Here is a 27958-nt window from a genome sequence, read left to right as displayed (position 1 = left end):
GGAAGATTGGCCCTCCCAGAACAAATATTCTATCTCCTATCCAGCTATGGTTCACGCCTGCCCTGGTTACTCCTGAACAGTCTTTACATTTATATCTCATTATAGCCCACTCTCTGTTTGTTGAAGAGGAGCCAATTTTTGGGGCTTTCATGAAACTGAGAACAGCTTTCAATGAAGTCAATCGGGAGAAATTATGGAGGGTGCTCGGATCCATGAATTCTCCAATAGGGCTAATAAATATTCTAATTAGACTGCATGCATCATCAGAAGCTTGGCGGTGTACCGGTGGTAAATCCGCACGGATAGCGCCAATGCAAATAGTGTTCCGCAATTCAGTCCGGCACTGTTAGCGTTGGATCCCGAGATGCGGTAAGGCTGTAAATCGGTATCACACAAAACAAAGGACATGTGGGGCTTTCATTATGGCAATAAATGTTCACACTATTAATGTGGACTCTAACACTCTCCCTGACTAGAAGAACACCCTCTCCCTTTTCGATGTTGGTACGCCCTAGGTAGCCTGTCTAAAAGGGCGTAATTAATCACAAATTAATTGACAATTAATTGACAAATTAATTGTAGAAATCAGGGTCAGAGGGAAACTGACCCTGATTTCTACAATTAATTTGTCATGTTTTTTAGAATAACTATGTTATCAATCTTTATTTTATTATTCCGGCCGTGGCTGAACGCCATTGAAAAATAATGGTAAAAGAGCAGTGGAACAGGTAGATTGTTCCAAAACTGCAATCATCGGTTTGTCATGCAGTTCACGTGGGTCTCCAGGTCTTAAATGACAATTTAATCGCCCTCCGTGAAGTGTGCTCGACTAGCTCGATGATTTTAAATAAAACATCTTTGTTAAAAGATCCGTGCAATGCGGAAAAACCATTCAATATACATAATCTTTTACTGTTTAGGTATTCTATGTATCTCTTTACTAAACACATTATTTTCGTATAAGTCCCCATATTTTTAAGAGTCTATAGGACTCTGTGGGGCATGCTGGGCACTATTGTTGCGGCACAATTTCTGTCGCAGTAATAGCGCCGAAAATGGACGGAAACTCACCAGATTTGCTGAAAGCTGGAGGTAAAGCTGAGTGACTTTCCGCCCAACTCATAGTTGGCCGGAGTGGTAATGTGGCAGTAATAGCGCTCCCACCACATTTCTTCTGCTCCGCCCAACTTAATTGAGGCTCAGCATCATTCAACTCAGGCCTATGTGAGGAGTGAGACAAATGGGCATTGTACGCCTTCTTTTCAGTAGTCAAGTGTGTGTCAGGGATATGTCCTGGCACCCCCTACTTTTCTGCCTATATATCAATGGCTTATATGGGTGCCTGTTAAACTCCAGTCCAGATTTCCCCAGATTAGGAAAGAGAGTTCTCCCGCTCCTGGCGCATGCAGACGACATAGTGCTACCTGCGAGTATGCCTCGTGCATTGCAAAAACTCATTCAAGATTATACCATATTTATGGATGCGCTGGATCTCAGGGCTAATGCCCAGAAAATCGGCTGTCAGGGTCTGCTACAAGGGGAAACGCCCACCGAAATTTCCAGCAATGTTTAACAAGGACTCTTTAATTCCCACAGTTAGTGAATTTGACTGTCTAGGAACCAGATTTTCCTCAAACCTCTCTTCCGAATTACATGCAATACATACAATTAAATAAAATACAAAATACATATACAAATGCAAACAAACAGAGCATGAAATTCAAGCCAGCTATTGGTGGGTTGGCCAGAGTCATGGCCATGTTTAAAGCTAAACCGATGAACCTGGCTCTAAAAATATACAATCGAAAGGCAGCTTTGGTTGCAAAATATGGTATGGAATTGTGCGGTTACATCAATGTAAACTCAATCCAAGTGGTGGAAAACAAACAACTTATTCAAAAGATTGCTAGGACTTGCTCGTGTGGCTCCTAACTTCGGAGTCCACCTGGAATTATGTTGTGATTTGATTGGCAATATCATTCTGACACACAGTCTTTATCTCATTGGCTTCGATTATTGGTTAATCATAAGTCAGAGTTGACTCACAAGCTGATTAGACATTTAATCCTTAAACATCCAAATCCTAGAATTCCCTGGCTGGTATATGTCAAAGCCAAGTTGGTGTAAATAAATGCAGGCCAATATTTATACCTATTGGATGTTTTGTCTCTAAGCGTGGTCAGTGCTGTAAAAACTAGATTTCTCTCACACCTTACAGAGAAAAGGGACTTCATGGAGATGCTGAAGCCCCTGAATAGGAGGCATGCAATCATCTCCGCCCCAGTTCTCCAGAAGTATTTGTTGTGGGCTTAGAATCCTTTGCAACGTTCCGTTAACAAGGACGCGTTTTAGCTGTCTCCCCCCGAGAGCGATGGTGGTGGTTTGGGAAAGTGATAATGATATACAGTCTTTCCTTCAGTGTAACGCCCCCAGGGAGGACTTGGGCCACTTTTTGCTGTTTTGAAAAGTTTTTTCAGAGGTAAGAGAAAAACTGTTGAGGCCGATCCTGCGCAAAACATGTCTTTTTCAGTATAAACCTGCTTTGCTTTACCTGGTTTGAGCTGATTCATCACAAGTGGGTTGGGCACTCCTGTCATATTGGAGGCATGTATTGAATATAAGGAAATGCTTATTGAAATTCTAGAATTTTGGCTTGAACTTCTGACTTTATGTCCAAGCCTGTTCGTTTTTCTATGTCTTTTTATTGGTTTTATCTGGCTTATGTTTTAAAACTCTATTTTTGTATGTGTTATTGTTTTTATGGACATGTTTTCTCATTTCCGAAATCAGTTTTCAATGAATGAATTAATGAATTAAACTTTGCACTTGAAGTGTCTGTTATTGTTTTTTCAAAGCAGTCCTCTGAGAATGAATGACTTAATTGGGGTTTTAAACATGCTACTGGTATAATAAAAATGTCTCAATTGGGTCTGTCTTCAGGCACTTGATTTAGAACCTCTATGCATGTCCTTCACAAAGTCCTGTTAAAAACACAGATTTGAAAAGCCAGCAGTTTTGCTTCTGTATAAGTATTAGATATTTGCCAGGCACTGCTATTATATGTCCAGGTACTCCCACCATTTTGCACCTCTACCATCAATGGACAATGAAGATTCCCCCTGCTAATAGCGCTGGGAGCTCTTGATTCTATTAAAGACAAGGAGGCGAGCATTAAGCTTCTTCTTCTTTTATTTTCTCTCTCCAGCAGTTTCAACAAATAATAGACATTTTGTAAACTTTTCTTTTTAAAATAACTTTATTTTTTAAAGAAAACTTCAAGTCCCATCATTCCTGTAGTCCCTTAGTCTCTGGTCATGTGACCTAGTCCTTCCTGTTCCTCTGTCCTTCCTCTTCTTTTACTGCTTCGAACTGCAATCTTTTCCAAAACTGCGTAACCAACTGGTCAACTTGGTTTTGATCTTCCGGCTTTATGCCGGATCGGTCTCTCACATTTAAACTTGCGGGCTCACTCCGGGCAACTTGTTCTCTCTAAGTCTTTCAGCTGTTCTTTTGCTCATCTCCTAGTGTCAGAAAAACAACACTTGCATATGTTAGGGTGAGGAATACACACCCTATTCTGGAAGGAATAATCATGTCAGTTATAGGCAGTGCATCACTTCATTTACTTTATCATTGCTTCATAGCTCTGTGTATTGGGAAATTAATGCTCGCCTCCTTGTCTTTAATAGAATCTGCGCTATTAGCAGGGGGAATCTTCATTCTATGTCAAGACAGAGGCGAGCATTAAGCTTGTTCAAAGCTTCTTACTACTGCTTCCACTATCGTGTTGATTGGTCTAAAATAAAACGTCCTAAACTTTGTATCGCTAGCCCAATCTGCTGCTTTCATGAAGTCCTGCAAAGCTGCGCCTTGCTCTAACGCATTTGAGGCCATCGCTCCTCTGACTGAATGCGCTCCAAACTTAGCCATGTCAATGCCCGCTAGGCTCATGATGTCTCTGACCCATCGCGCTATAGTGGCTGTTGCTACTCCTTTGTGCGGTTTCCTCGCGTTATTAGCAATTGGGTTGTCCCTACTGGCCTCAGTTCTGCAGTTCTACTCTCGTACTCCTTTATGCATACGGCTACGCACCATTTTGGGTGGTTTTGCATGTATGGGTATGTGATTGTAGAAGAGTCTGTCTTAGTTCTCCTGGCCAGGTTGAATGTCATTCCTTCTCGCCCATATGTCTTTCTATCTACTTCCAATGCTTTGATGTCTGCTACTCTCCTGCATGACACTATGCACAGGAGCATAGCTAGTTTTCCTGACAACTGTCCTAGTGACAGGTATCTGTTATTGGGCCAATCTGCTGTAGCTTCAATACTACAGATACGTCCCATAGTACTTCGTACCTCGGCTGTGATGGTTTACTAAATCTTATTCCTTTTAGAAGTCTTATCACAGCTACATTCTCTCCTACTGGCATTCCTTCTAAAGGCAGGTGTCCTGCTGAAATTGCAGACCTATAGACTCCTATAGTCCTGTAAGCTTTGCCATCTTGTAGAAGTTCCGCTAAGAAATTCAGTATTTCGACCAGAGGGGCAGAAACCGAATGAATACTTCTCCTTCTGCACCATGTCGACCACCTATTCCAAGCTGCATCGTAGCTCCTTCTAGTTGAGGGTGCCCATGACTCGGCGATGAGGCTCGCAGCTTGCGCCGAAATCCCAGGGAGATTCCAGCATCTCCTGCTATCCTGCACACCATCAGCGGCAGCGTCCCCTTCACTCTCAGAGGGTGATATGACCCAACTGGGTCCGTGAGCAGGCTCATTCCTTGTGGTAGTAGTCTCAGGTAGTCTATTAACAGCTCTATGAGCGTTGGAAACCGTACTTGAGATTTCCATATCGGAACTACTACTATCAGGCTCGCTGCTTCTCTGTGCACTTTCGCCAATGCCCTGCTCATCAATATGAACGGCGGGAAAGCGTAGAGTATCTGCTCGCTCAAGTCCTGCAGGAAAGCATCGGCTTCAGCTGCTGCTGGGTCTAATCTCCAGCTGATGAATCTTTCTTTCTGTGCATCCAGTCTGGACGCAAACAGATCTGTGTGAATCGGTCCCCAACGTTCTTCCAGCCGTCGGAATATTTCCCGATCCAGCATCCAAACGCTGGTGTCTGAGAGGTACCTGGAGTTCCAGTCCGCTATTACATTCAGCGACCCTGGAAGGTATTCAGCTTCTACTGAGATCCCTGATTCCTGGCAGGAGTGCCAGAGGTCCTTGGCTATTTCCGCCAGTAACTTGGATCTCGTCCCTCCTAAATGATTGATGTACTTGACTGCTGAAATGTTGTCCATTTTCAACAGAATACAAGAATTCACTTTTCCTTTCATAAACACCTTGATCGCAAAGGATCCGGCTAACAGTTCCTGACAGTGGATGTGCAGCTGGAGTTCTTCCGAGCTTCACCTCCCTCCTGTCTGGAGATCTCCACATCAGGCTCCCCAGCCTGCTCTGCTGGCGTCCGATTCTATTATCAAGTCTGGATGGTCGCCGAATATGGCTCTCCGGGTTCCATGCTTCCATGATCGCCAGCCACCACTCCAGCTCTGTCCTGGATTCTTGAATGATGTGTACTAGCTGGTGGTAATGCAGACCCTGTTGTAGCTGTTTTATCTTCAGCCTTTGCAGAGGTCGATAGTGTAGCGGCCCTGGAAATATCGTTTGTATCGAGGCTGCTAGTAAGCCTACTACTCGTGCTATTGTGCGGAGTGATATGACTGTTTTGCTGAGACATGTTCTTAATTCTCTCTTTATGTCTTTTATCTTTGTGTTTGGAAGTTCTAGGGTTGCTGTCCTGGTATCTTTGATAAACCCTAGGAATTCTAACCTCCTGGTTGGTTTCATCGCTGACTTCTCCTGATTCACTAGGAATCCCAGGAACGTCAGGGGTTTCACTACCCAGATGGTCTGGTAGAGGAGTGCCTCTCTGCAGTTGGCCAACAGCAGGATGTCGTCTAGATATATAATCATACATATCCCTTTCTCCCTGATCGCTGCTGCTACCGGTTTCATGATCTTCGTGAATGCCCATTGCACTGAGGCCAGCCCAAATGGCATTGTGGCAAATTGCCATAATTACCCGTCCAAGTCGAATGCCAGGAAGGGGCAAAAATCTCTGTGTACTGATATCGTCAGGTAGGTATCTTTCAAATCTATCCTCACTAGCCAGTCGTCTTGCCTGAGTGTATCTCTGAGCTGATGAGTCCCTTCCATCTTGAAATGGTTGTAGACTACCCATCTGTTCATGTTCTTTAGATTTATTACTGGCCTTACTTTGTCTTTTCGGTGGACCAAAAACATGTTGCTCACAAATGTTGGGTATGTTTCACATGGCTCTATCGCCCGCTTCTCTACTAGCCTCTGTAGTTCTGCCTGTATTAGCCCTTTCTCTACTTGTGTCGCGGCTATAGGACGGGGTGTTTGACACTGAGCGGGGGTCTCTTTAAACTCTATGTGCATGCCTCTCGCTGTCTGCAGAACCCAGGCGTCGCTGGAAAGCGAACGCCAATTTTCCCAGCATACCGCTGTCCTCCCCCAACTGGTGGGTACGTGAAAACTCTCATCTGTGGGGAACTTGTGTGCTCTTCCCTGTCCTCTACCTCGCCTTCCTCTAGGGAAACAACCTCTTGGCGGGAAGAATGAGTCTGGCTGTCTGTTCTCCCAGTAGTTATTTCAATTTCCCTGAGGCCTTCTGAACGCTTGATAGCGACTGGTCGCTCGGCCTCTGGACCGACCGGTCCCGCCAAAAACTCTCCCGGGGAAGATTTTCTTCATTGACGCTTGGGCCTCCTCTAGGGAGGTGTAGGTTCCCACGAATCTCCCCATTTCTTTGCCAAAAGTTTCGCCGAACAAGAGTCCTTGTGCCGCCTCGCCTGCCTCATATGACGACAAATCACGTAGTTTGTGGTCGATCTTGAGCAGGAGCCCTCTCCTGCGTTCGGACGAAATTGCGCAGTTAGCATTGCCTAAAAGGCATACAGCCCTTTGCACCCAGTTTGCTAGGACTCCTGGGTCCGCTTCCTCTCCTGTGCCCTTTGCCCGCTCAGCTAGGTCCATAATCTTTGCTAGCGGCCCAGCTATGTCGAGGACTTTTTCCTGGCAGCTTTTCCATAAAACGGTCTATACCTTTCCTGGGGTATCTGTTAGATTTAGAGACAAAAGATAGCATCTTTGGGTCAAGTTCTGGGGCTTTTGCCACTTTGCCCGGTAATTCCGGTCTCGGACATTCCGCTCTGATCCTCTGTCTGACCTCCTTCTCTAGCGCTTTTCGCAACCTTTGCATCATGTATTTCGGGACCCTCGGTGAGGGCACCCATTCGGATGATCTAGGATTTCTGATGTCTTCAGGCTGAAACATGTTAGAGGTTTCATCCTCTTCTAGGTTGTAAGATTTCTCAGTCTTTTCTTCGGCAGGGCTAGGCTACTCTCGTCCCCTTCATTATCTGCTTCCTCTTGTGAAGAGGACGGGGATTCTGTGGTTCCTCTTCGGGGAAACCTTCTTCTTTATTGCCCATATTATCGGCCCCTGGGTAGGGGGTCTCAAGGCTCGGCACCGGTGAGTTTTTCATGAACGCTTCTCTTAGTTTACTGAAAGCGTCTGAAGCCTCCGGGGCCATTGTCCCTGCCCTTTCCATCTGGCCCGGGGGGTCGGAAGAGTCTTTGCTCTTCCGGGCCTTGTTACAGCCCTTTGGGTCCTTTGTTGCGACCCTAGTGGACGTGCTTTCTTCGGTGCTCTTTTCTTTCTGGCTCAAATATAGTTCGATGGTATGGACTCTCTCCTGCAGGGGTCTGACTCCCTGAGCCACTGCCTCTGTGAGTGAATCCCCCAGCACTTCTTTAAAACTATAGGCTAAGTCTTCTTGATAGACTGCCTCCTGTTCTTCCTCACTCCACTCAAAATTGGACATGTTAGTGCTGTAAGGTGCCTTGATAATTCCTTTGCAGGTGTAGTGGCACGTCCACTGATCCACTCTTGTGAGGCTGCACCTTGTCTGCACCAAGTAGGAAGATGTGCAGTGTCTTTCTAGGGACTCTTCTTGTATCCCTCGTGTACAATACACTTTCTTAATGCTTTTATATTCAAGATATATTCCAAATAGAACGCTACCAGAGCTTATTCCTGCTCCGTAGCGTTGTGTCTTGCTTTTGCTTCTTAATCGAAGCTTCACAACTGAGCTTTTTTTGTTAGGCTCCGCCCCCCCAAGGGTGGGGGCCCTTCACGGCGAGCATTTCGCTCCTATACGCCTCTGTGATATGAGGGATTTCCCTCTCCAGGGAGGAGCAGCTCTCTTGACGTAAGCCGTGCTCACTCGCTGTGCCTCCTCCCCCACAAGGGTGGGGGCTGCTGCTTACTGCTTACGCAGCTGGGAAAAAAGATTCCAGCTCGCGTCGCGCTCCTCCCCCCCCGATGGTGGGGGCTTCCTCCTGTATTACACTATCGGGAAGGGATTTCCTGCTCGCATCTGACTCCGCCCCCACGAGGGTGGAGGCTTACCCGCTCCTAGGCACAAACGCAGCGCTGCGGGTACTACGAACGTTGTGAGGAGATCTGCGGGCCCCTGATGTGCCGGGTAGTGCGGCACGGAGCCACAGACTCCTCACACCAGAATATTTATAACAAATATAGCGCTGCGCTGCGCACCTCTGGGGCCTAACTACTGACCTTTAGTATTATTTAACCATGTAAATCACTCTCAAAACACAATCATGTTACGGAGCTTGTATGAAATGGTACTTATCTCTGGACAGCAGGAAAAAAAGAGGAAGGACAGAGGAACAGGAAGGACTAGGTCACATGACCAGAGACTAAGGGACTACAGGAATGATGGGACTTGAAGTTTTCTTTAAAAAAATACGTTTTTTTTAAAAAGAAAAGTTTACAAAATGTATATTATTTGTTGAAACTGCTGGAGAGAGAAAATAAAAGAAGAAGAAGCTTAATGCTCGCCTCCGTGTTGACATAGAATTAATACCACTACAGCAGTGCCTGGCAAGTGCCTTTCCCATGCCTATACAAAAGCCCAAACTGTTGGCATTACAAATACTTGTTTTGTATGTGACTGCTGAAAAGCAAGTGCAGTAGACCAGAATCCATTTTGATGCTGGCTACCATGTTTTTTATGGCCGCTTTTATTGACCTCTACGCCCACTACAAAGATCCATACGGATCATTTGCATGGAGTCATAATAGGCAGGGCCAAGTGACTTGCCGGATTCCCTTGCTTATCACCACTCCAGGCGAATAATGGCGAGAATCCTGCAGGGAGTGCTCTGACCGCAGACAATGTGTTTGGGTAATTAACCTAGCATGCTTTTTTATTTGAAATATTGTTCTAACCTTGACACTTCACTCTTGTCTCTAGTGATATTTTAAGTTCAAAATACACACTCTGCCTTATCCCGTGTTTGGCAGTAATCTGGTGGTAAATGCACTGAATTACAGTCGAAAATCGGTTACCGTTACTGCCAATTGGTCCTGTGGAATTACCACGGGATTGCGAGTGGTGCTAAGGGGGTATTAGTCCCCATTTTTGGAATCCATAGGACTCCATGTAGGATTTTGGTGGATTTACCTTGGGCCATTATTCCGTTGAGGATTTACTTCCAGCAACATGAAACTCCTAGTTTTGTGGTGCGACAAATGCAGCGGTTATTCCCTTACCACTAAAACAAGTGGCAGTGACGGGATTACCACCACATTTTTACCATTCCACCCAATTTGTAATGAGGACCACTGAGTTTATGCAAGGATTTTTTTAAGTTCATGTGTGCCTTATGCATATAGCCATTTGAAAATACACAAATTGTCCCTACACCTGTTTCGCTTTACGGAAACTTTTTCAAGTCAGACACATTGCAATATATTTGATCTTTACATTGTCATTAAATGTTCGGAACAAAGACAGGACGAATTAAAAGAAAAGGAAATGTGGATAAAAAAGGGATATACATCATACATCATAATTAAAAATAGAACAAACATGTTCGGAAGTTAAATTATAAACACAATAATAGAGTATGACACTATGAAGAAATTAGTAGTTATTTCTTATATTAATATAGTGTTTGAAAAGCAAGAAACACTTGTGTACGGGCGTGTTATAAATGACTTATATCATATCAAGACCTAACTAAAGAGAAAAAAAGAAAAATGAAAAAGGGAAACTATTCCTTCTGTTGAAACACGGGTGTGTTTAAAGAACTAACTGTCAGCAGAAGAGTGAATGATGCAGATATGCAGCAACAGATATCCCTTTAAGCCAGTACCACAACCTTTAAGTATTGTGAAAGGCATTCACCCCAGTGGCAATAACAAATCGCAAGAGCGAGACCAAGCAACAATTGGAGTTGCTACACTGTCTGATGACATAACGACACAGACGGTTTCAGGGATTCTGTGGAATAACACAAAGATCTATAAGAGAGAAATGTCCTTTGCCACCTACAAGCAACACATTTTCTGCACATTTTTGCCCCTGAGCAATGTCCAGCTAATATCAGCCATCGAGGACAGAAACTTATATAAGTCAGGCTAATATGGATATAGTGGAGAATTGGGTTTAGTTAATCAGCACTGTTTCGGTTTGAGTCATTGATACTTGATGTTTTATTTACACTGTATATGTAGATTGATGTATTGAATTATAATGATTTGTGTTTTCGTTTTTTAATGTTTTTGATACAAACCAGCAGGTGGTTATACTTGCACTCTGATGTACTAAGAAACATGTGTTTTTTTATAAGAAACATCCTTTGACCTAGTGTTATCACCTTGTATTTGTTTAGAGGTGGATAACAAGAGTCCCTGGGTGTGAGTAAGGGTACACATGGTTCTTTACCAATAGATAGTGACCTTTCTTTTGTTTAATTGCAGATATTGAACTCCCATTTAGTAGGAAGGTTCAACACCATACAGTGGGTAAGGCCTTGTGTAAAATGTATATGCCTTGTAATAGTAAAACACTCCTTTTCATAAGGGTTGGCAAGGTCATTCATAAAAGAGAATGGAGTAAAACCATTCTCTAGATGCCTTCAATCTCTAGAAACATGTCAAAAGTCTACTCCAAATCCTTCTCCACCTGCTATACCCTCATTAATTTCTGCCCTGTTGGTCCTCCTCTGACCTCACCCAAAGACCTCCCATGCCAACTGACTCTGCTAGCCTTTTATGCACCTTCCCTGCTTGTCTGGAAGCTTCTCTATGCTCCCACTGGCTACCTAAGTCAGCTGCTTTCTTGGACCAACCTAAGCTACTCCATCTCCTCCCATCTCTTGCACTTCGGAACTGGAACTTCCCATGGAAGTCTTCATAAGCACCTTTTCGTCATGCCCTTTTCTAGTCTCAATTTTCCTCCAGCCAGCCATGAGGTCCCTGGGTCATTTGTTCTCTGGATCTCGCCTGTGCTTGGTGAGTCAGGGTTTGCAGAGTGTTGGGTCTCTCCTATTTCTATGCAATCTCTTATAAGTTCCAGGTCCTCTGCTCCCTTTAGCCCATCTGGGGTTTGAGGGGTGAGTGTTTGGTCTACCATTCAGCTCCTGAATGGGGAAGCCTAATCTATTCTTATTTTGGTAACCAGTCCATTGCTCATGTTTCGGCTAGGTATTGGCTGTTGGGCCCAGGTGCATTGTGGTACGTGTAGTCTTCTGTATGGTATTGTGTCCCATGACATCTGAAAGAGAAGAGAACGAGACCTGGCCAGGAAAGAGGCCAATATAGAGACATGGCTCCATGCATACCAGGGAGTATGGGACAGAGGTCTCCCTTAACTCCCCACACCGTCTCTCGGGTAGGCTTGGCTCTGGAGCTATCTTGGTAGGCCACCTACCCCAGGTTAGGAAGGGTACTTGGCCGCCTCCCTTGACCCAGTCAGTGCCATGACCCTGTCAAAATGGGAAAAGTTATATATGCGAATAGAGTCACTGCATTGGAGGCTTTGCAGTTTAGTATATGAGATAATGTTTCTTCTCTGAGTGAACCTTGTCCGACAAGGTATGATAATGACTTCTACTCATAAGGAAAAAAATAAGGTAAGGTGTTGAGACTGAGAGAGTAGTACCCGTTTGACAGTTTTTGTGTGAGTGAGTGAGAGTGATTGAAGGTAGTTTGGTAAGGAAGGCAGGAGGGTGTTTCACAGCAAGAGAGAGACAAAAGTGATAGAGAGAGAGGCAGTAGAGTGGAGGGCAGTAGAGACGGTGGTTGTGTGATGATTAGAGAGATCAGAAGGGCCTAGAGTGTAGAGATCAGAGGAGTAAGACACGGTTATAAGACCAGGATACAGAATGTGGAGAGAAATCAGGAGAGTGGATAGACAGATGGCGAGAGAGAAGATCAGGAGACAGAGAATGGAGAGAGAGATAGGAGACAGGTGAGAGTTAAATAAAGGTTGAGAGATGGTCATCCAGGCAAAGGGAGACAGGGCAAATAGATTACCCCAATGGGTGCTCTAGAAGGTCCCTGATCGAGTGAGATATATACCGTGTAGGCCTCCCTACAGTAGGGCTAGCGTAGACAGTGGCGGAATCCTGGCTCTAGGGATAATCTGTACTCTCACCAGGCAGGTTTGATTAGGGAGCCTGGGCTTGAGAGGTGAGGGGCCTTTTCAAGGATGTGGGAAAGCGTACAGGGAAAGCCCCTAGCCTACAAACCCCAAGTGCTTTTTTTGGTAACACTATTTTTTATTATGAAAATGGAAAATGTATTCCAGTTGTCTTGCAACTCACTGAGAACATTGAAGCAGCACACATGCTCAATGTGGCTGCCCACCTGGGACAAGAACCAGAACAATTCTGTATTGGTATAGAAAATTACTCATTCAACGAAGCAGCTCCAAATGGCAACTACGTGATGGATTCCTGTGGACGCACACACTGACTTCGAGCTACTCAGTGTTCACATCTCACCCAATTGTTTATTAGATTGCTATACCCATAGAAACCATGAACAAGTAAACATTTTCCCAAAACCACAAAATGAACACATTATTTAAAACATGTATTGTCATTATTTTGACATTGATATTGGAAACAGATTCCCTTAGATGCACGCACTGTGTATGGCCAATAATGAGCGAAGATATACCCAAGCTGTTTATGAGCAGAATCTCTCTTACTGCAAGGTATGACAATATGAGTTCTACTCATGAGGAAACCTAACATGGGTTTCATCAATTGCTATTTTGGAATGACCTTGACAACCCAGAGAGAAAATAGTATTTGACTGTTACAGGAATAGTACTGGTGAGTCAGAAAAATACATGCAATTACAACAGGATCCTAATACCCCCCAAACAGCCTTAATGATTGGTCAATATCGGCATCCTTGACCACTTATCAAACAATTTGAGCACATCATTATCAAGAGGTGGCCTCTGGACCTACTCCCCACATCGCTGTGGCTATAATTTCTTTATCAAGAATCCACACATATCAGCAATAATGAGTTGCCTTAGAGCAGTGCTATTGTGCCCACTTTTTTGACTTCTGGAACACTAGAGGACGCATTATACTTGTGCGGCATACAGCCAGCGTATTTCAATGTGAAGTAGAAGAGAACGATATGAATAATTTGAAATACACAAACATGTTAGCATACCCCTGCCCATAAGCACGTCATAGCATGTAAAACAATGAAAGACTTGCACTGTTACATTTGGCTTGTGACATTTGAAATGAAACCTTTGTGCTCGCGAGTCATCGCAGCAGTCCCAGTGTATAGTCTTGTGTAGGTTTTGCATTAAGTTCCTTGATTTTGCATCAATTCATTTGTAGCTGGAATAATGGCTTTGCAGTTTGTTTGCGCTGGTAATTCTTTACAACAAAAGAAAATGTTCTTTTATGACAACAACAAAAAGCACAATAGCTATAAGTGGCACTTGATTAGTGATGTCTGTTGATTCAGTAACTTGTAAAGAAGGAACTTGAGCAATGTTGAGGCCATGGGTGGCCTGGTGCACCCAGCATCGCCTTCATGCCTATGCGTGTGCCACAGCGCACAGTAGAAGCTATGGATTATATGATGGATTCCCAATATTGACATCTTGTTAATGCTCAGGTTTCAAAAATCTATCATGCAGCAATATATTGGTGCCTGTATCAAAGTAACTCAAAAAGATTAGGCCACGACTAGATGTCAGATATCATTTATATTTAAATAACATGTAGCTAAAATTATTTATTAGATGTTAGAGCATTGCTAATCACCTTAATGTACATTGGGAAGCATCATTTCTTTGCAACCCCACCCACATGTCTTCTTTTTTGAGAATGATATTCCTTTAATGCGTAACTACTCACTTTTTTCATAATATCGTGTTTTAATGTTTATAATTTAACTATTGAATATAGTTTTGTTAGATTTCTAATTATGATTTATGTCGTTTTCTTTTTAGCACCCATTTTATTTTTAATCGCTCTATGTTTGTTACAAACACTGTATGTACTAACAATGGAAGACAAATATATTGTAATCTTTATCTGCTTTGAAACAGCTTGCATAGAGCGAAACAGGTATAGGCACAATATATGTATAAGGCACACATGTAGATATAAAAAAATCAGTACATAAACTCAGTATATATTTATTTACCTAAACGATCACTAGAAACAAGGGTGAAGTGTCAACATCCGACTAGTATTACAAATAAATAAAACTTTAGTCCAGCATTTAGCGACAATTTGGGAGCAAAGACACATTAGGTTAATAATGCTTATGATGAGGTATGTGGCAACATGTTTGTCGCGGTTCGTCTCACTAAGCATCAGAATGCTAGATACATAGCATGGTAAACCAGCATTGGTAATGCCAATAGTTTTCGCATTTGTGTAGGCATGGTAAAGACATTTGCCAGACACTGTTGCAGTGGTAATAACTGACCATTGATGGTAGCAGCTGCAAAATGGTGGAAGTACCTTGGTACATAATAGCAGTGCCTGGGAAATGCCTAATACCTATACACAAGGCACAACTGTTGGCTTTGTCAATGCTTGTTTTAACAGGACTTCAGTGAAGGACAGGCATAGTGCTTATAAATCGAGTAGCTGAAGGCAGACCTGGTTAATACATTTCTATTACACCAACATAGCATGTTTACAACTCCAAATAAGTCATTCTCTTACTGCTTTAAAAACACTGGCAGGCACTGGGAGTTCAAAGTTTGAAGGTAGAGGTTGATTAAAGCAAGCTCAAAGAGTTCCCATGAGGAGGGGTTTTGGGTGGGGACGGCAAGAACTGGGAATGGCTGTAGGGATTAGCATGGCCATGGGCTGTCAATGCATGGGCACATAACCAAACAACAGCTACAAGATTTGTGTCCCTCCTCAAATGCCATTTCTCCCCACTGAAATAGTTTTGGTTTATAGGTGGCGCTTTAGCCTAATAGCCAAAACTAATAGTACATTTCTTGGGGTAGTGCATGGAGGAAGCTTTTGCCAACACTGTTCATATCTTGCATATGGCTTTGGGCTTTTTCTGGTCAATTATCCATGGAAGAAGAATACAGTCTATTGTCATAGTCATGCTGTACGTTTCTGGATTTCGCATTTGTGGACTGTAAAAATGATCAGAAGCTGGTGAGGAAGATTTGTCCTCCTTCAGGCTGAGTCCATGGGCGCAATTTGATATTAAAAAAAAACAAAGCCAATTTGTACAGCCCACCACTCACTATCGATTCTCAATCAAAGCAATTGAGAAGCATTTCAGAGAATTTATAAGAGGATTAAGCCTTCATTCAGATAACTCATTGACCATGGAAACAGTATTGATATTTATGAACCCAAGCCCTCTCCCGGCACTCACCCTCGCTTCTGCATATGAGGGACCGATAGTTTCGCCATCATGAAGGTTGACGTCACATTCACCTGAAAAATCTGCAATAGTACAAGAAATGGAGAATGTTTTAAAGGAAACCACATGCCCAGATGAGTGGTACTAACAGTTCCCTGAGAGGGAGAGATGAATGCTGCTTTCGTAAAGGCATGTGCTATCCTTGGCTTGGAGTGCTGCTTAGGTAAAACACCCTGTGCACAGGAGGAGCTGAGCCTTGATGTTCCAGTGCCTCGCTGGGATTTGGATTGTTCTGGAAGTAACTCACGCTTTACAGCAGGAAATAGACAAGTATTGCTCTTAGAGCTTTTGCTACGGACTAGACCTGGAAGTGTTGGAGACGTAACACCCCCTAACCGTTGATATGGTTGACCACCCATCACTTCTTCTAGTTCTCTTGAACCTCAGCTTTCAGGCACTACTCATGCCTGGGTGTCTTCCTACCTATCTGGACCCTCCATTGCCACCTTCTGGAACACCAAAACGTCCTCTGCTACCCTTCTACCGGTTGGGGTTGCTTGTGTGTAAGTTCTGTGTCCTCTCCTTTTGACTCTCTACATCTTGCCTCTTAGCAAACTCATCTCCTCCTCTACGTTCTCATATCTGATGACACCCACATCTTCTTCTCGTCCCCTCCTTCATCCCAGAGCTTTCTTTCCACAATAGTGATTGCCTGACCGTCCTTAGACACCTAATGACACTTCACTGCGCAATGCCCGATTCTTCCAGCACTGAGGTAATCTAACTACCTGCCTTCAATGCTTTCCCGCCCCTTTCCCTTTTCCATATCCTTTACCCTGACACCTTCACCCCCTACTCCTGCAGTAATTCATTATTTCAGGCTCAACGACGGACAGGATTAATCTCCTCAACATCCAGAAAATCCTCCCCCTTTTCACCTCTCGCTGTGCTAAGGCTCCCATTTCCACCCTCATCCTTAGCAGGCTGAATTACTGTTTCAGCTTCCTTATGGGATTCCCTCTATATTCCTTTACCCTGTTAGGCAACATGCTCAACTTTGTTACCTGCACCCTCTTATCTCCCACGATCTTCATCCACTGAAGTGCACTGCCTCTGTACAGGATGGCTCTCCATGTACATTTCGCTCACTCTTTAGATATCTTCTACCTGTATTTAAATCCACCGTGGACTTCTTCCCACTTAATCCGCTCTCTCCCTACTTGCCTCGTTGAACTCTGCATTCTCAAGCTCTCCACAACTTCTCTGTACTGCTTTCTCCCTGTGGAACCTCTCGCCTTCGCTCTTTCTCTCAACTTTTATCATAGGGCTGGGCCGCTCTGCCGCTGAAGTCAAATCCATCCCCACTGTATGGGGTTTCAAATCTGCCTTTAAAGGGCACATCTTCTCACTTAAAGGGATACCCAACCTTTCAGCTCATAGTCCCCTTCCCCCGAAACCTCATTAAAGTGTGTGAATATGACAATGATGTACCAAATGTTAATAGTCTCTACGCTAAATCCCGTTCCATGTAGGGCTAAATTGTGTTTTCTGTTTCTCCTCTGTCTGTATACACCCTCCATATGTCATCTGCTTTATATGTCTGCCAGCTCTACTTCATATCACTGTAACTCACCCATTACTGCCCTGCGAGCAATACTTGGTATGGAGAAGGCTTCTAGTCGAAGTGTTCTCTGCTAATAAAATAAATGCAAAATATGACGACCCAATAGCAAATTTGCACATTGAATACAAACCACAGGACCGCTGTCTCTGTGCCTGTCTCATAACCCCATAATGTCCCGCATATGGGGATACAGCCTTACCTTGTCCCAAACTTGAGGAGTTGAATCCAAAACATTTCCAACAAAGGGACTGACTGCGGCATTGTTAATCATGTAGTCTATTCCACCGTACTTCTCCAGTGCCTGATCACAAACAAGAACATCAAAGTAAGAGGACAACCACAGAACTATACACAGAAGATGAGACATCATGGCTTGGAGTCTTATTAAACAGTACTTTGCGCCCTGAAGAGATTTGGGTTTCATAGAGTTTGCTGATGTTACTTCAGAGCTTTCTGTGTTTCACTTTGCTGCTGTATGTGCTGAGATATGAAGGCGGAGAACCAAAATGGTCTGTCAATCTGGTAGAGCATGTACTGCAGCAAAGATTTCATGACATTAACCTGCTCAATCCTGTTTTTGAAGCTTGTATGCCACCCTCTGCCTAGTCTGGTCTGTTAAATGTTTGTTTTCTTCTGTTCTGTGGCTATATGGAGTATTTAAATAAGTACAAATTAGTGCGTTCACGACCCTGCACCCACGTGCTAGCAGTGACCCTCAGCTCTGACTATGGTCTTTGCAACGTGATTGCAGCGAGCAGTGACCGCCTTCTCTATAGTAGCACATCCATCCTTCCCTGCATATTATAGTGCTGCCCCTGATTCAGGTACTTCTACTAGATCCTTCTTTCTCTACCCCATCACTCTTCATTGCTTTCACTACTGGGGCCTCACCCTGCTTGATCGATATGCGCCCTTGGCCAATTGCTGGTTGTTTGCCATTGCTATGTTTTGTCTGCTTTGTTTAATCACAGTACCCCATCTGGTTTCCCCAAAATTACCAGTAATTCCACCCTTGTTATTACATCAGGTGGAAATGTTTTTTCCTTTGGTATTCAGTACCGCAAGTGTCCACTGTTATTTTCTCTTCTTTCTCCATCAAGACTTATTCTGCCAGCCTGGTTTTGAACACTTTACAATTTCCTCATTTCTTTTTCTGGGGTGTGTGATGGACTCACATTTTAGAGGGCCCTAGAAAGGGCACATGAAACTCAGTAGCAAGGATGAGCAACCCTATTTGTGATGCAACCCCTGGAGATGGTATGAGGAACCTGCTGAGTCCACCCAGATGCCATCTTCTGTGTTTTCCCCAAACCTCACAGCCACACTGCCAGAAATAGCTTTCCTTTATAGTACCTGTAAAGGTGCGGAAGTAAGGCTCGGACACAATGGTGGCAAATTTTTGGGTACAGACTTTTATTCATCAAGAAAAGGTTGGAAGAAGGCCTCTCCATCCCTAAAGCTAAGCAGGGTTTCTCTGCCTCAAAGAAAACTAGCGAAATTGTCAGGATGTTCAAAACCAAAATGTCTGGCACTGTTGTGTCTCAAAAGCCTACCTCTGTCCCTAAGATTGACAACTTAACCAACTGTACAAGGATGATCTCTTCCCAAAGTAAAGTGTTCATAATAGTTCCAAAAAACAGAAAAGTTCCCAGTTTTTTGGGCAAAATGTGATGAAATAAGCAATGTTCACAAGCATGGGACTCCAAGGCTAGGGTTGTGTTCCTTTCCCATAGACTTTTTCTACTTTCATTCCTTTTGGGCTTCTGAACCCTGTATCCTTTTAGGTGAATGTCACAGTTCGTTTATCCCATCAACTTGGCACACTTTCCTTAAAAGCTTAGGATGATGTCCTTTTCACTTCCAGGGTACTTGACCTCCTTGGTCTCAACTTCCTATGTGGGTGCGGGTCCCAGACTTACAAAGACGTGAACATCTTTGTTTACTCTCCTGCCAAGCTGATGTCCTCTCTCTCTTTCTCTTAGAGGGTCCCAGACTCTCGTGTTCCTCGTTTCTTCAGGCCGTTGCCTTTCACATGGGTGTGGGTGCCAGACTGTTTGATTCACTCTCCTGCCAAACATACAATTCCTCTCTTGTTTATTATTGGGGTCCCAGGCCCTTCTGTCTCCCTCTGATTTATGAAGGGATGCAAGTCCCAGACTCGCAATGTTCTTTCAAGTCCCAGACCTTCTTATTCCTTGGGGTCCCAGACCGACTTATACTTTAACTTTCATATGTGTGTGGGTCGCGGACTCGCAGTCGCTTCTCAGGGTCCCAGACCCTCTTGCTTCAACTTCTCGCTTCACTCTTTGGCTTCCCCAGACCTCCAACGCCTCTCAGATAACCCACGTACCTGTTAGCTTTTTAGTTGTAGGTACTGGCTTTTACAGAGCAGCTCTGATGTTCCTCGATGCTCTGATAGCAATCAGGTGAACGGCAGGGTCTGCAGAGAGGCTTGGCGGGCATCTGAATCTGCCCGGTGGTGCGTACCTCATCTCAGATACTTCGCCAGGGCCTGTGGTGCCCAGAGGTGCATTTCAGCAGCAGCGCAAGCGGTCTTTCCAGCATAGACCAGGTTTGCGTTTTCCTGCTACTCCGTTCACGGCTCCCGTATGGCTCTCGTTCGCTCGCCCAGGACACAGCTCCCGCAGTTCCCCCTCGGTGCATCATTCTCTTTCTGCGTCTCAGTTGAATTATTTTGAATTCCCATGCTGGTTTGTTGCTTTGGTTTGAGCCAATGATATTCCGTGAGAAGCTAGACCGCTCACGTTGATCCTCCAAAATGATCCTTGGACTCTCAGTCATCTTCTTCTTCACAGTACTTCTTTTAAACCCTCAGAGCACCACCCCCATGGGGCTTATTGTACTGTGGATGCACCACCCTGGACCCATGGGAACGGTCTCCCCCTTGGCGGAGAAGGGACGACATCCTCAGATTTGTCACATACCCATTACATATGCTAGGCAGAAAGCTAAGAATTTCATGATAGGCCAGCGCGGGTGGGGGGAGATGTCAGCTGTCCCCAAATCATGTTATTAAAGGATAGGAAGATGCTTATGAAAACTTTTAGGCAGAACTCAACCAAGCCACTTAATTTGTTCACTCTCAGAAAGGTTATGTTAAATTGTTTTGTACCGCACACCCTTACTATTGGCATAGTCTCCAGGCCTTCACTAAGAGGGTGGGTTGGGTAGGGTAGTGAAGGAAGAGGGAGTAGGATGAAGGTTGTGCTTTTCTGTTGGTGCTCCTCCTGTAGAACCAGGAGGAACTGGCACCTAGTGCGAGTCAGGTTTCTAGGCGTGTTTGGATTGTGCGCACTAGGTCTATTGTGCCCGGATGGGCAGCGTCCAGTAATTGGGTGTTTGTTTGCAGCAGTTAGTTGGATGAGTGAGTTGTGTGTTTCAGTGGACATTAGACTGATCCTAGGATTGTGTGAGGTAAGTGTGGAGTATGCTGGAGAGGATTTGGAAGCATGGGCTTAATGGTTGGTTGCTTTCTTTTGGTCCCTATTGGTATTGCTGTCAATGTCCATTATGTCCTTTTCACATGGAGTTGAATAAGCATGTTTTCAGCCATTTTATGAAGGTGAGATGGTCTTCTTTTGTCCTAATTTCCTTTGGTATTGTGTTCCATAGATGAGCAATTAGACGTGAGAATGCAGTTCCTCCAAATTTCCTCTTTCTGTAGTGTTTTGTTTCGATTTGGAGGCTGTCGCTTGATCTTAAGTCTCTTCCTGGTAGGTAGTGGCTAATCTTGGCCTGGAGGAATTCATCTTCTTGTCCTTGTAAAGATTTGTAGGCAATGCAGAGGGCTTTGAATTGAATGCGTTTTTTTACTGGGAGCCAATATAGGCTTCTCAGAACTGGTGTGATGTGGTCTTTTCTGTTTAGTCTCAGGAGTATCCGTGCTGTAGTGATTTGGATGTGTTGAGGTTTTTTGGTTAGCCGTTACGGCATTCCAAGGTAGAGGTTCTTTTCATAGTCGATTCTTGACAATACAAGGGAGATGATTGTGAGGGTTCTGTGTGGGAAGGAGAGGTACGGGAGCATCCCCCTGACTATTCTCAGGAGGTACATGCATTTCTTTGTAATAACGTTAACTTGTGGTTCCAGTGAGAGTCCTTTGTCCATAAGAATTCCCAGGTTTTTTACCACGTTTGATGTCTCTGGTTGGGTTCCCATGCCAGGTGACCCATCCAGTTGTGGGTCAGTACCATCGTCCTCTGGAGTTGAGATAATTATTTCTGTTTTGGCTGGGTTTAATTTGAGGTTGTTTGTTGTCATCCAGCTATATATGCTGGTTTGCTTGGTTCTTGGGACGTAGCTATCTTGACGATGAGTTGTGGGTCGACTGCATAGTTGTAGGCAGTTAATCTGTGGTTTTGAATGTTTTCATAAAGGGGGACATGTAGATGTTGAAGGGAGAGGCTAGAGTCTTGTGGCACTCCACAGGAGATGTTTTTAGTGTTTGAGGTTAAAGACGGTAGGTAGGTTATTTTGGTTCGATTTGTGAGAAATAATTTTAGCCATTTTAAAGCAGAGTCTTTTACACTGCATTCCTCCTGTCTGCTGATTCGCATTGCATGACTGTTTAGGGATAGGCTCATCAGAAGTTGGAAGTTTGATGCTGGGGTGCTGTGTTTGAGGATTTCTTTGTAGATGCCCGGGTGGCAAGGGTCGCTTGGAAATCCAGCGAGGTTGGTGCACTTTATTAATGTGGAGAAAACGTCTTCATCTATGGTTCAGCTTCTAGGCAGAACACAACCAAAGCCGCTTAATTTGGTATCTCTCAGAAAGGTTACTTACAGATCAAACATGTCCTGGGACATGTGTGCTGCAGGTTAGGGAAGCATAAAGTGGAGCACAGACAAGACCTTGTAGAAAAACAAAGATGGGCAAACCCCTGCTGGCCAATCACACATTCATGGAGCACAGGGTTGGGAGAATGAGAGGCGACAGACACTGGCTGGCACTGCGCCGAACCAAGGGCTCATCCAAGTGCCATTTTGGATTTGCCTGATTCAAAGATGGCAGACAGCACTTTTAAGCTCTCAGCCATCATGGAGAAAGCAGATTGATTGCATTTTGTCCACAAGCAATACCAGAGCTATACCTAAATGAACATACTAATGAGGAGGAGGGCTTCAGCTGAGTGGGAGGTAGGGTGCATGTGACACCAGCTAGCCATAACCAGGTTAGTGCGAGAAGTGGACAGCCAGTCACTACCATTATTGAGCTGTCAGAGTCATTGGGCTACGGTATACAAAGTGTCAGAAACAGGCTAGTAGTGTGGAACTTAGCATGGAAATGTATAGAGTCAGTATTGTAGCTGTAAGATCAGCAGAAGAACAAGAGGGGGAGAAATGGAGGTTGTCATGCCAAATAGGGAGCCTGGTAAAAAAAGCTCAGAAACAGGGGATGGCTAAACCCATGAGACCACACGGTGAGAGAGTTAAGACTGTTTGCTGGGAATGAAACAAGAACCCTCTCCACATCCTAGACATGGAAGATAATAAGAGCCAGAGAATTTTGAAGAGTAGGAGAAAGAGAGCAGTCTACTGACGGCTCTAACCAAGTTCCTGATGGTTGCTGAAAAGCCACCAAAGCTGAAAGGGATTTTGTAAGCTTAAGAAACAGAGAGAGACCCGTAGCGGGCTGAACCCCAAGAAGGTGACTTTTGGCTGGAGAGGTTCGAATTACTGAAGCCTGTAAAGGACCTAGTTATAGGTGGACAGAAATCCTATTCATGCTGTATAATTAGAAGAACTGCACAGTCCTGCCCCAGTAAGAGTGAAAGGGTATCGGGCAAGAGGGGTAACATAGCATCATCTTGCCATGGTAGGAGAGTCACACAGCTGTATATCCTTAAGGATTGCTCATCTTATAGATCAACTCACAAAGTCAAGTAAAGGATTGCACTTGGGCACTTTAAAGAAAACCTGAGACTGTGAGTTCATTGAAGTATGCTTTTCTGGGAGCACACCTCCCTAGAACTGGGTTTGAATTAAAATAGCAATTGGACATTAGACTGAGGACATGTAGGTCCTGGTTTATTATGACCCTTACATTTGATTTGTTTTTCTTCCACTAGCCGGACATTGTTGACAGGTGAATTCACCTTTTACATTTGTCTGATGTTCTCGTGGATACTGTAAGAGTCTCTCTCATTTTACCATGACCATAGGACTTAGGTTAGCAGAAGCACGAGGATTTAACCAGGGAGAACAGAGAATCCTTACATGAATCCAGGGAACAGTGCAGGGATACATCGATGACATTGGCCATTGTTCCTCTTCCAACAGTGTGCCAAGTACTGCTAGATAAGCCATCTGATGTTTGAGACACCAATTTCTTTCACCTCCTGCCAAGTATGCAACCCTCCAATTTCTGTACTCCTACCCCCTAACAACCTCAGCATTTTGCTCAGATGGAAATATGGAAATAAAAATCATTCTTCACAAAGCATGTGTGAGTGGTTTGTTCCTCCCAACTGAGGGCAGTGGGTCATGATCTAATCAGGCCCTAATAACAATTCCTGAGGGACAGGTGTGCCTTCTTACGATGGGAATGTCTTCTTACAATGGGGATAGAGTGCTAAGTGAGAATTGTGCACACTTCGCTCCAAAACTGTGACCCTATTGTCACAATGCAGATTCTACTATGGCCTAATATTTTAGTTAACAGAACAATATAGGTTTAGCACAGCCTTGCTCAAGAATAAAGTTTGTTTCTGCCATGATATTTTGATAAACCTTGCTAATTTGAATTACTCACCCGTTGGTGGGAGACTGAGCTATGCCAAGGGCTTCTTGCTAGGAAGTGGAAAAGGGCCAAACTGAATGAATGTACTTAGAGTGTGCACTGATTTCACCCCAGCAGACCATGATCCCTCCAGGGCAGTGGAGATTGATATTGCAGTGGGAGTGTGGGGGGAGATACCCACAAATTAATTAATAAATATGGAAAGTAAATTCCCTCTCTCCACATGAAAGATTGATGATAGGACTGGTCTCTGTACTGGATAAATCTCAAAGCCTCTCAGACGGGTTCAGGAACCCGAAGGGCTGGGCTGGGTTGAACAAAGAAGGTAGCTATCCTGTGGGAGGTATGGCTAGATTTTTCACAGGTAAGAAGGGCAATCGCTTACCGTGGTTACAAGCCTCTGCCGGTCTTCATCCTTCCCAATGTGGCAGACAACTCCTGACACACTGAGTTTCTCAGAGGCCAACTCTTCCACAGCCCGGTCAACATTAACCTTCTTACGGCTGCTCACCACAACGTGTGCCCCATCCTGTGCCAGCCGCCGGGCGATCTCCAGTCCAATCCTGGAAGAGATCAAACAAGTGGCACAAGATTAAACGTGTGTTGGGGGATGAGGGTCCACACTTGCCTTCACATTGGTTCATCTTTGGAGGCTGATGATGGGCCAACCTGCCTCCCTCTGGGCCTCATTCACTCATTTGTTCTTTGGTAACATTTATCCAGACACCATCCTAAGAGGTTGCCCCTATTATCTCAGTTAGATGGTCTTAATGAAAGATAATGAATTTTGGACAAAAAATGAATGAATAGACAACAATAAAAGAACAGAGACTCTCCATAGTATTGCTAATCACATATATCCCGGTAACCCTGAAGAACGGAAGGAAAGCCATGGACCTGAGGTTTTGACTTGCAACGATCTGTGCAACCTTCCATGCCATAGTTTTAAGCCCATCAGCATAATTGCAAAAGAGTACGAGCCATATACAAATCAGATTGGCGCTGCCACCAATAGGAGCAATCTGCCTTGAACTGTTAGGCTACGCCAACTGTGCATGCACAACCTCCCCCAGAATGTTCCAGCCTTGTTGAGTCTCATCAGTGAGGTGCATCTGGGTTGCCTTACCTACTGTACTGCGAGCAAGGGTCCCATGCCTGGGTGTACCTTCTCACAAATGTAGGCAAAGTGGCACAGTATCCCTTTGACCAAACCCAGAGATAACAGTCTGATAGCATGCCATATGCATACACTGCCTGGGAGATGTCCTCTGCTCATTTCCCAGATGAAGTACACATGTGGTCATGACCTCTAACTACTGTGACAGGGCCATGGCTTGTGGAAATGCTACTGACACAGGGCTGACATCCAAAGACTCACCAGAATAGAAATTCCATCCAAAATTATTTTTATATTATTCAGGAAAACAAACTTATTAGGGGTCAGTATAAGCATTGCAAAGGCACATTTTTATAAGCTAATATTCTTATCCTTTGAATGAATATACTTATTCATAAGTCATGGAATCTGAATAGCACCAGTAGAAATCACAAGTAAAACACCCCTGATGGAAGCAATAATGAAAATATAGAAATGAATCATCCTTAGATATACCCTTGCAAATTTGTATTCAGCAGAGGCTGCTGTACCCCACAGGATAAATATTCACATTAGCCAAATCATATTATCCAAATAACAGCAGAAAATATGGACTGCCAACCGAATGACAGCAGGCATGAAGCAGGTCTTCAAACTGATCAGCCCCAGAGACTTTTTTTGGAGTCGGGCATGTTGTACCTCATACACACCCTATACTACACAGGAGCCAGGGTCATCCATGACCTTCTCTTTATTATTCCTCCTTGTAACTAACTCTCCCTAGTCCCTTGCCTCTCCCTTTCCTCCCGCCTCCCACTCCCTCCTATAGTCTCAAGCTCTTTCCCTTAAAGGGGCTCTGTCCTCATTCCCTCACAACACCTCCTCCCCACTTAACATGAGACTTCCCGGACTACATTTGTTCAGTAAGCCTTTGGGGTCTCTTTGTGGCTCGATGAGGTCTGTTTGGTTGCTCGCGGGTCTCCTCTGCATTTTCTCATTGCTGTGTTTCATATGTCTCTTTGTTCTCTGTTTCCTCCATCTCGATCACTACCTCTTTCGTTGGTTCATATTCTTCAAAGTATAACTCGTGGAAGAGGGAGGCCTGTGGTGACATTTCACTGTGGTCCTTTGTCGCTAGGATGGGATCTGTACGGTATGTCCTTTCTTTTGGTTTCCTTGTTTCTCCCGTCTATTGTTCGGGCACGTGGTCCTCATCTGGGTTACCCCGAACGATCTATAGTGGATGTTGATGGGGGTGCTCTGTGGTGCTGTCCGATGGCTGAGGCAGCTGTGCCCTCTGGCGGGGCTCGGTATCATGTGGATGGTGGCGGGCACTCTGCAGTCTACCTGGGTTGGGTCGCATCTTGACTGATCTTTTGGCTGTGCCGGCTGGGTTGTGCCCCACTGGGCTATGTGGGCTTGGGATTGGCCCAGGGGTTGTGCTGCTGCTCTTGTCTGGTACCGCTGCCCTGTACCACCATTTATTGTGGCCTCCATACCCCCCCGGTGTGACATCTTGAAGGGTCTTGGGCGGTTGCGTGGCTCACGATCGTCTCGTGTGACAGGTGGTCTTAGTGTGCCATGTGCCGGTCCATATATCTTTGGGTCTCTTACTTCTGTGTGGAGGAGTCGTTCATCTCCGTATGGTCTGGGTGGGTTGGTGTCCATGTCTTTGATGCCCTTCCTGACATCTAGCCGTAATGTCGGTGAAGTTGGGTACCACACTTGGGGCGTTGGTGCCCGGATCCTCCAGTGCATGGGCCGGTCCTGGGGGCCTCCTGATTGTTCAGGTTGTCTGGTCATGTTTGGTGGTGGTATGGGTTGGTATGCAGCGATTGTAGGCGGTCCCGACTTGCATGCCATCTGAAGGTGGCCTTCTTGGCCACAGCGCCGGCACCTCCGTCCGATGGCCGGGCATGGTTGTCTGTGTGGGACCTCGAGTCCACATTTGCGGCATTGTGCATTGCTCAGGATTGGGTGCCGGTGGCGTCTGAGTCGTCTTCTCTTCCAGAGTCCTGTGGGCCTGGAGTATTCCATTCATCCTACCGTGAGGGCCGGAATGGAGTTACATTTGTTTTTTAATTCAATGGCAGCTGTCTGTTCTTCTATTCGCTCGTACGTCCTTGCCAGATTGAGTACTTTCATTAGGGGCATCGGCTGTTTGAGAAGGTGTTTCCTGAGCGTTGACGAGGTGCACCCTTCTATGATCCTCAGTCGCATTGCCTCCTTATCATTGAAGTTGGCAAAGTCGCAACACAGAATGTTCTTTTGGAGGCGGATGACATATTCTCCAATGGATTCATGTGGAAGCTGCACATGTTCATTGAATGCATAGCGTTCGTAGTCCTTGTTGGGGCTTACTATCAGCCTGGCGTTGACTGCCGTGAGGAGGCGTTGGTACGCAGTCCTTTCTTGTGTGGGAATCATCTTGGTAATCCCCTTTATCTATTTTCCTGTCAGGTTGTTGAAGATACATATTTTGTTGGGTATGTTTTGTCCTCCGATTGCTCCTAGGAAGTCCTCAAACTCCTCGACCCATTCTACTCATCTTCGTCCTTGGTTGTGACGTGGGTTTAATGAAAATGGGGCGGGCCGATGCATAAGGGTGGCGTGTGGTGCAGGCTCTATACTGGCCGGGGCAGGTGCTTGCGCGTCTGTGGTCACCTGTGCTCGGTTGGCCATGACGGTGTG

At 44.8% G+C, this 27958-nt stretch overlaps 1 protein-coding gene across 5 annotated transcripts in view; it reads right to left on the bottom strand.

The window, feature by feature from the left end:
• LOC138521240 (dehydrogenase/reductase SDR family member 4-like) overlaps positions 1–27958 on the bottom strand; it is a 257133-nt gene that overhangs the window by 101766 nt on the left and 127409 nt on the right. For all 5 annotated transcript variants that reach the window (XR_011282983.1, XR_011282982.1, XM_069633931.1 and 2 more), the window contains exons 3-5: positions 24557–24734; positions 17612–17713; positions 15801–15871 (exon numbers count right to left, since the gene is read on the bottom strand). Coding sequence is in view for 3 of the 5 variants with exons in the window: in XM_069633931.1 (XP_069490032.1) it covers positions 15801–15871; positions 17612–17713; positions 24557–24734 (351 nt within the window). In the remaining 2 variants the exon portion in view is untranslated. The remainder of the gene's footprint in view (positions 1–15800; positions 15872–17611; positions 17714–24556; positions 24735–27958) is intronic.

The sequence above is a fragment of the Ambystoma mexicanum genome, chromosome 13 (assembly GCF_040938575.1).
Source record: "Ambystoma mexicanum isolate Mex_15411 chromosome 13, UKY_AmexF1_1, whole genome shotgun sequence".
Classification (NCBI taxonomy): domain Eukaryota; kingdom Metazoa; phylum Chordata; class Amphibia; order Caudata; family Ambystomatidae; genus Ambystoma; species Ambystoma mexicanum.
The sequence above is the reverse complement of the archived record's forward strand: the minus strand, read 5'-3'. Positions and strand labels throughout refer to the sequence as shown.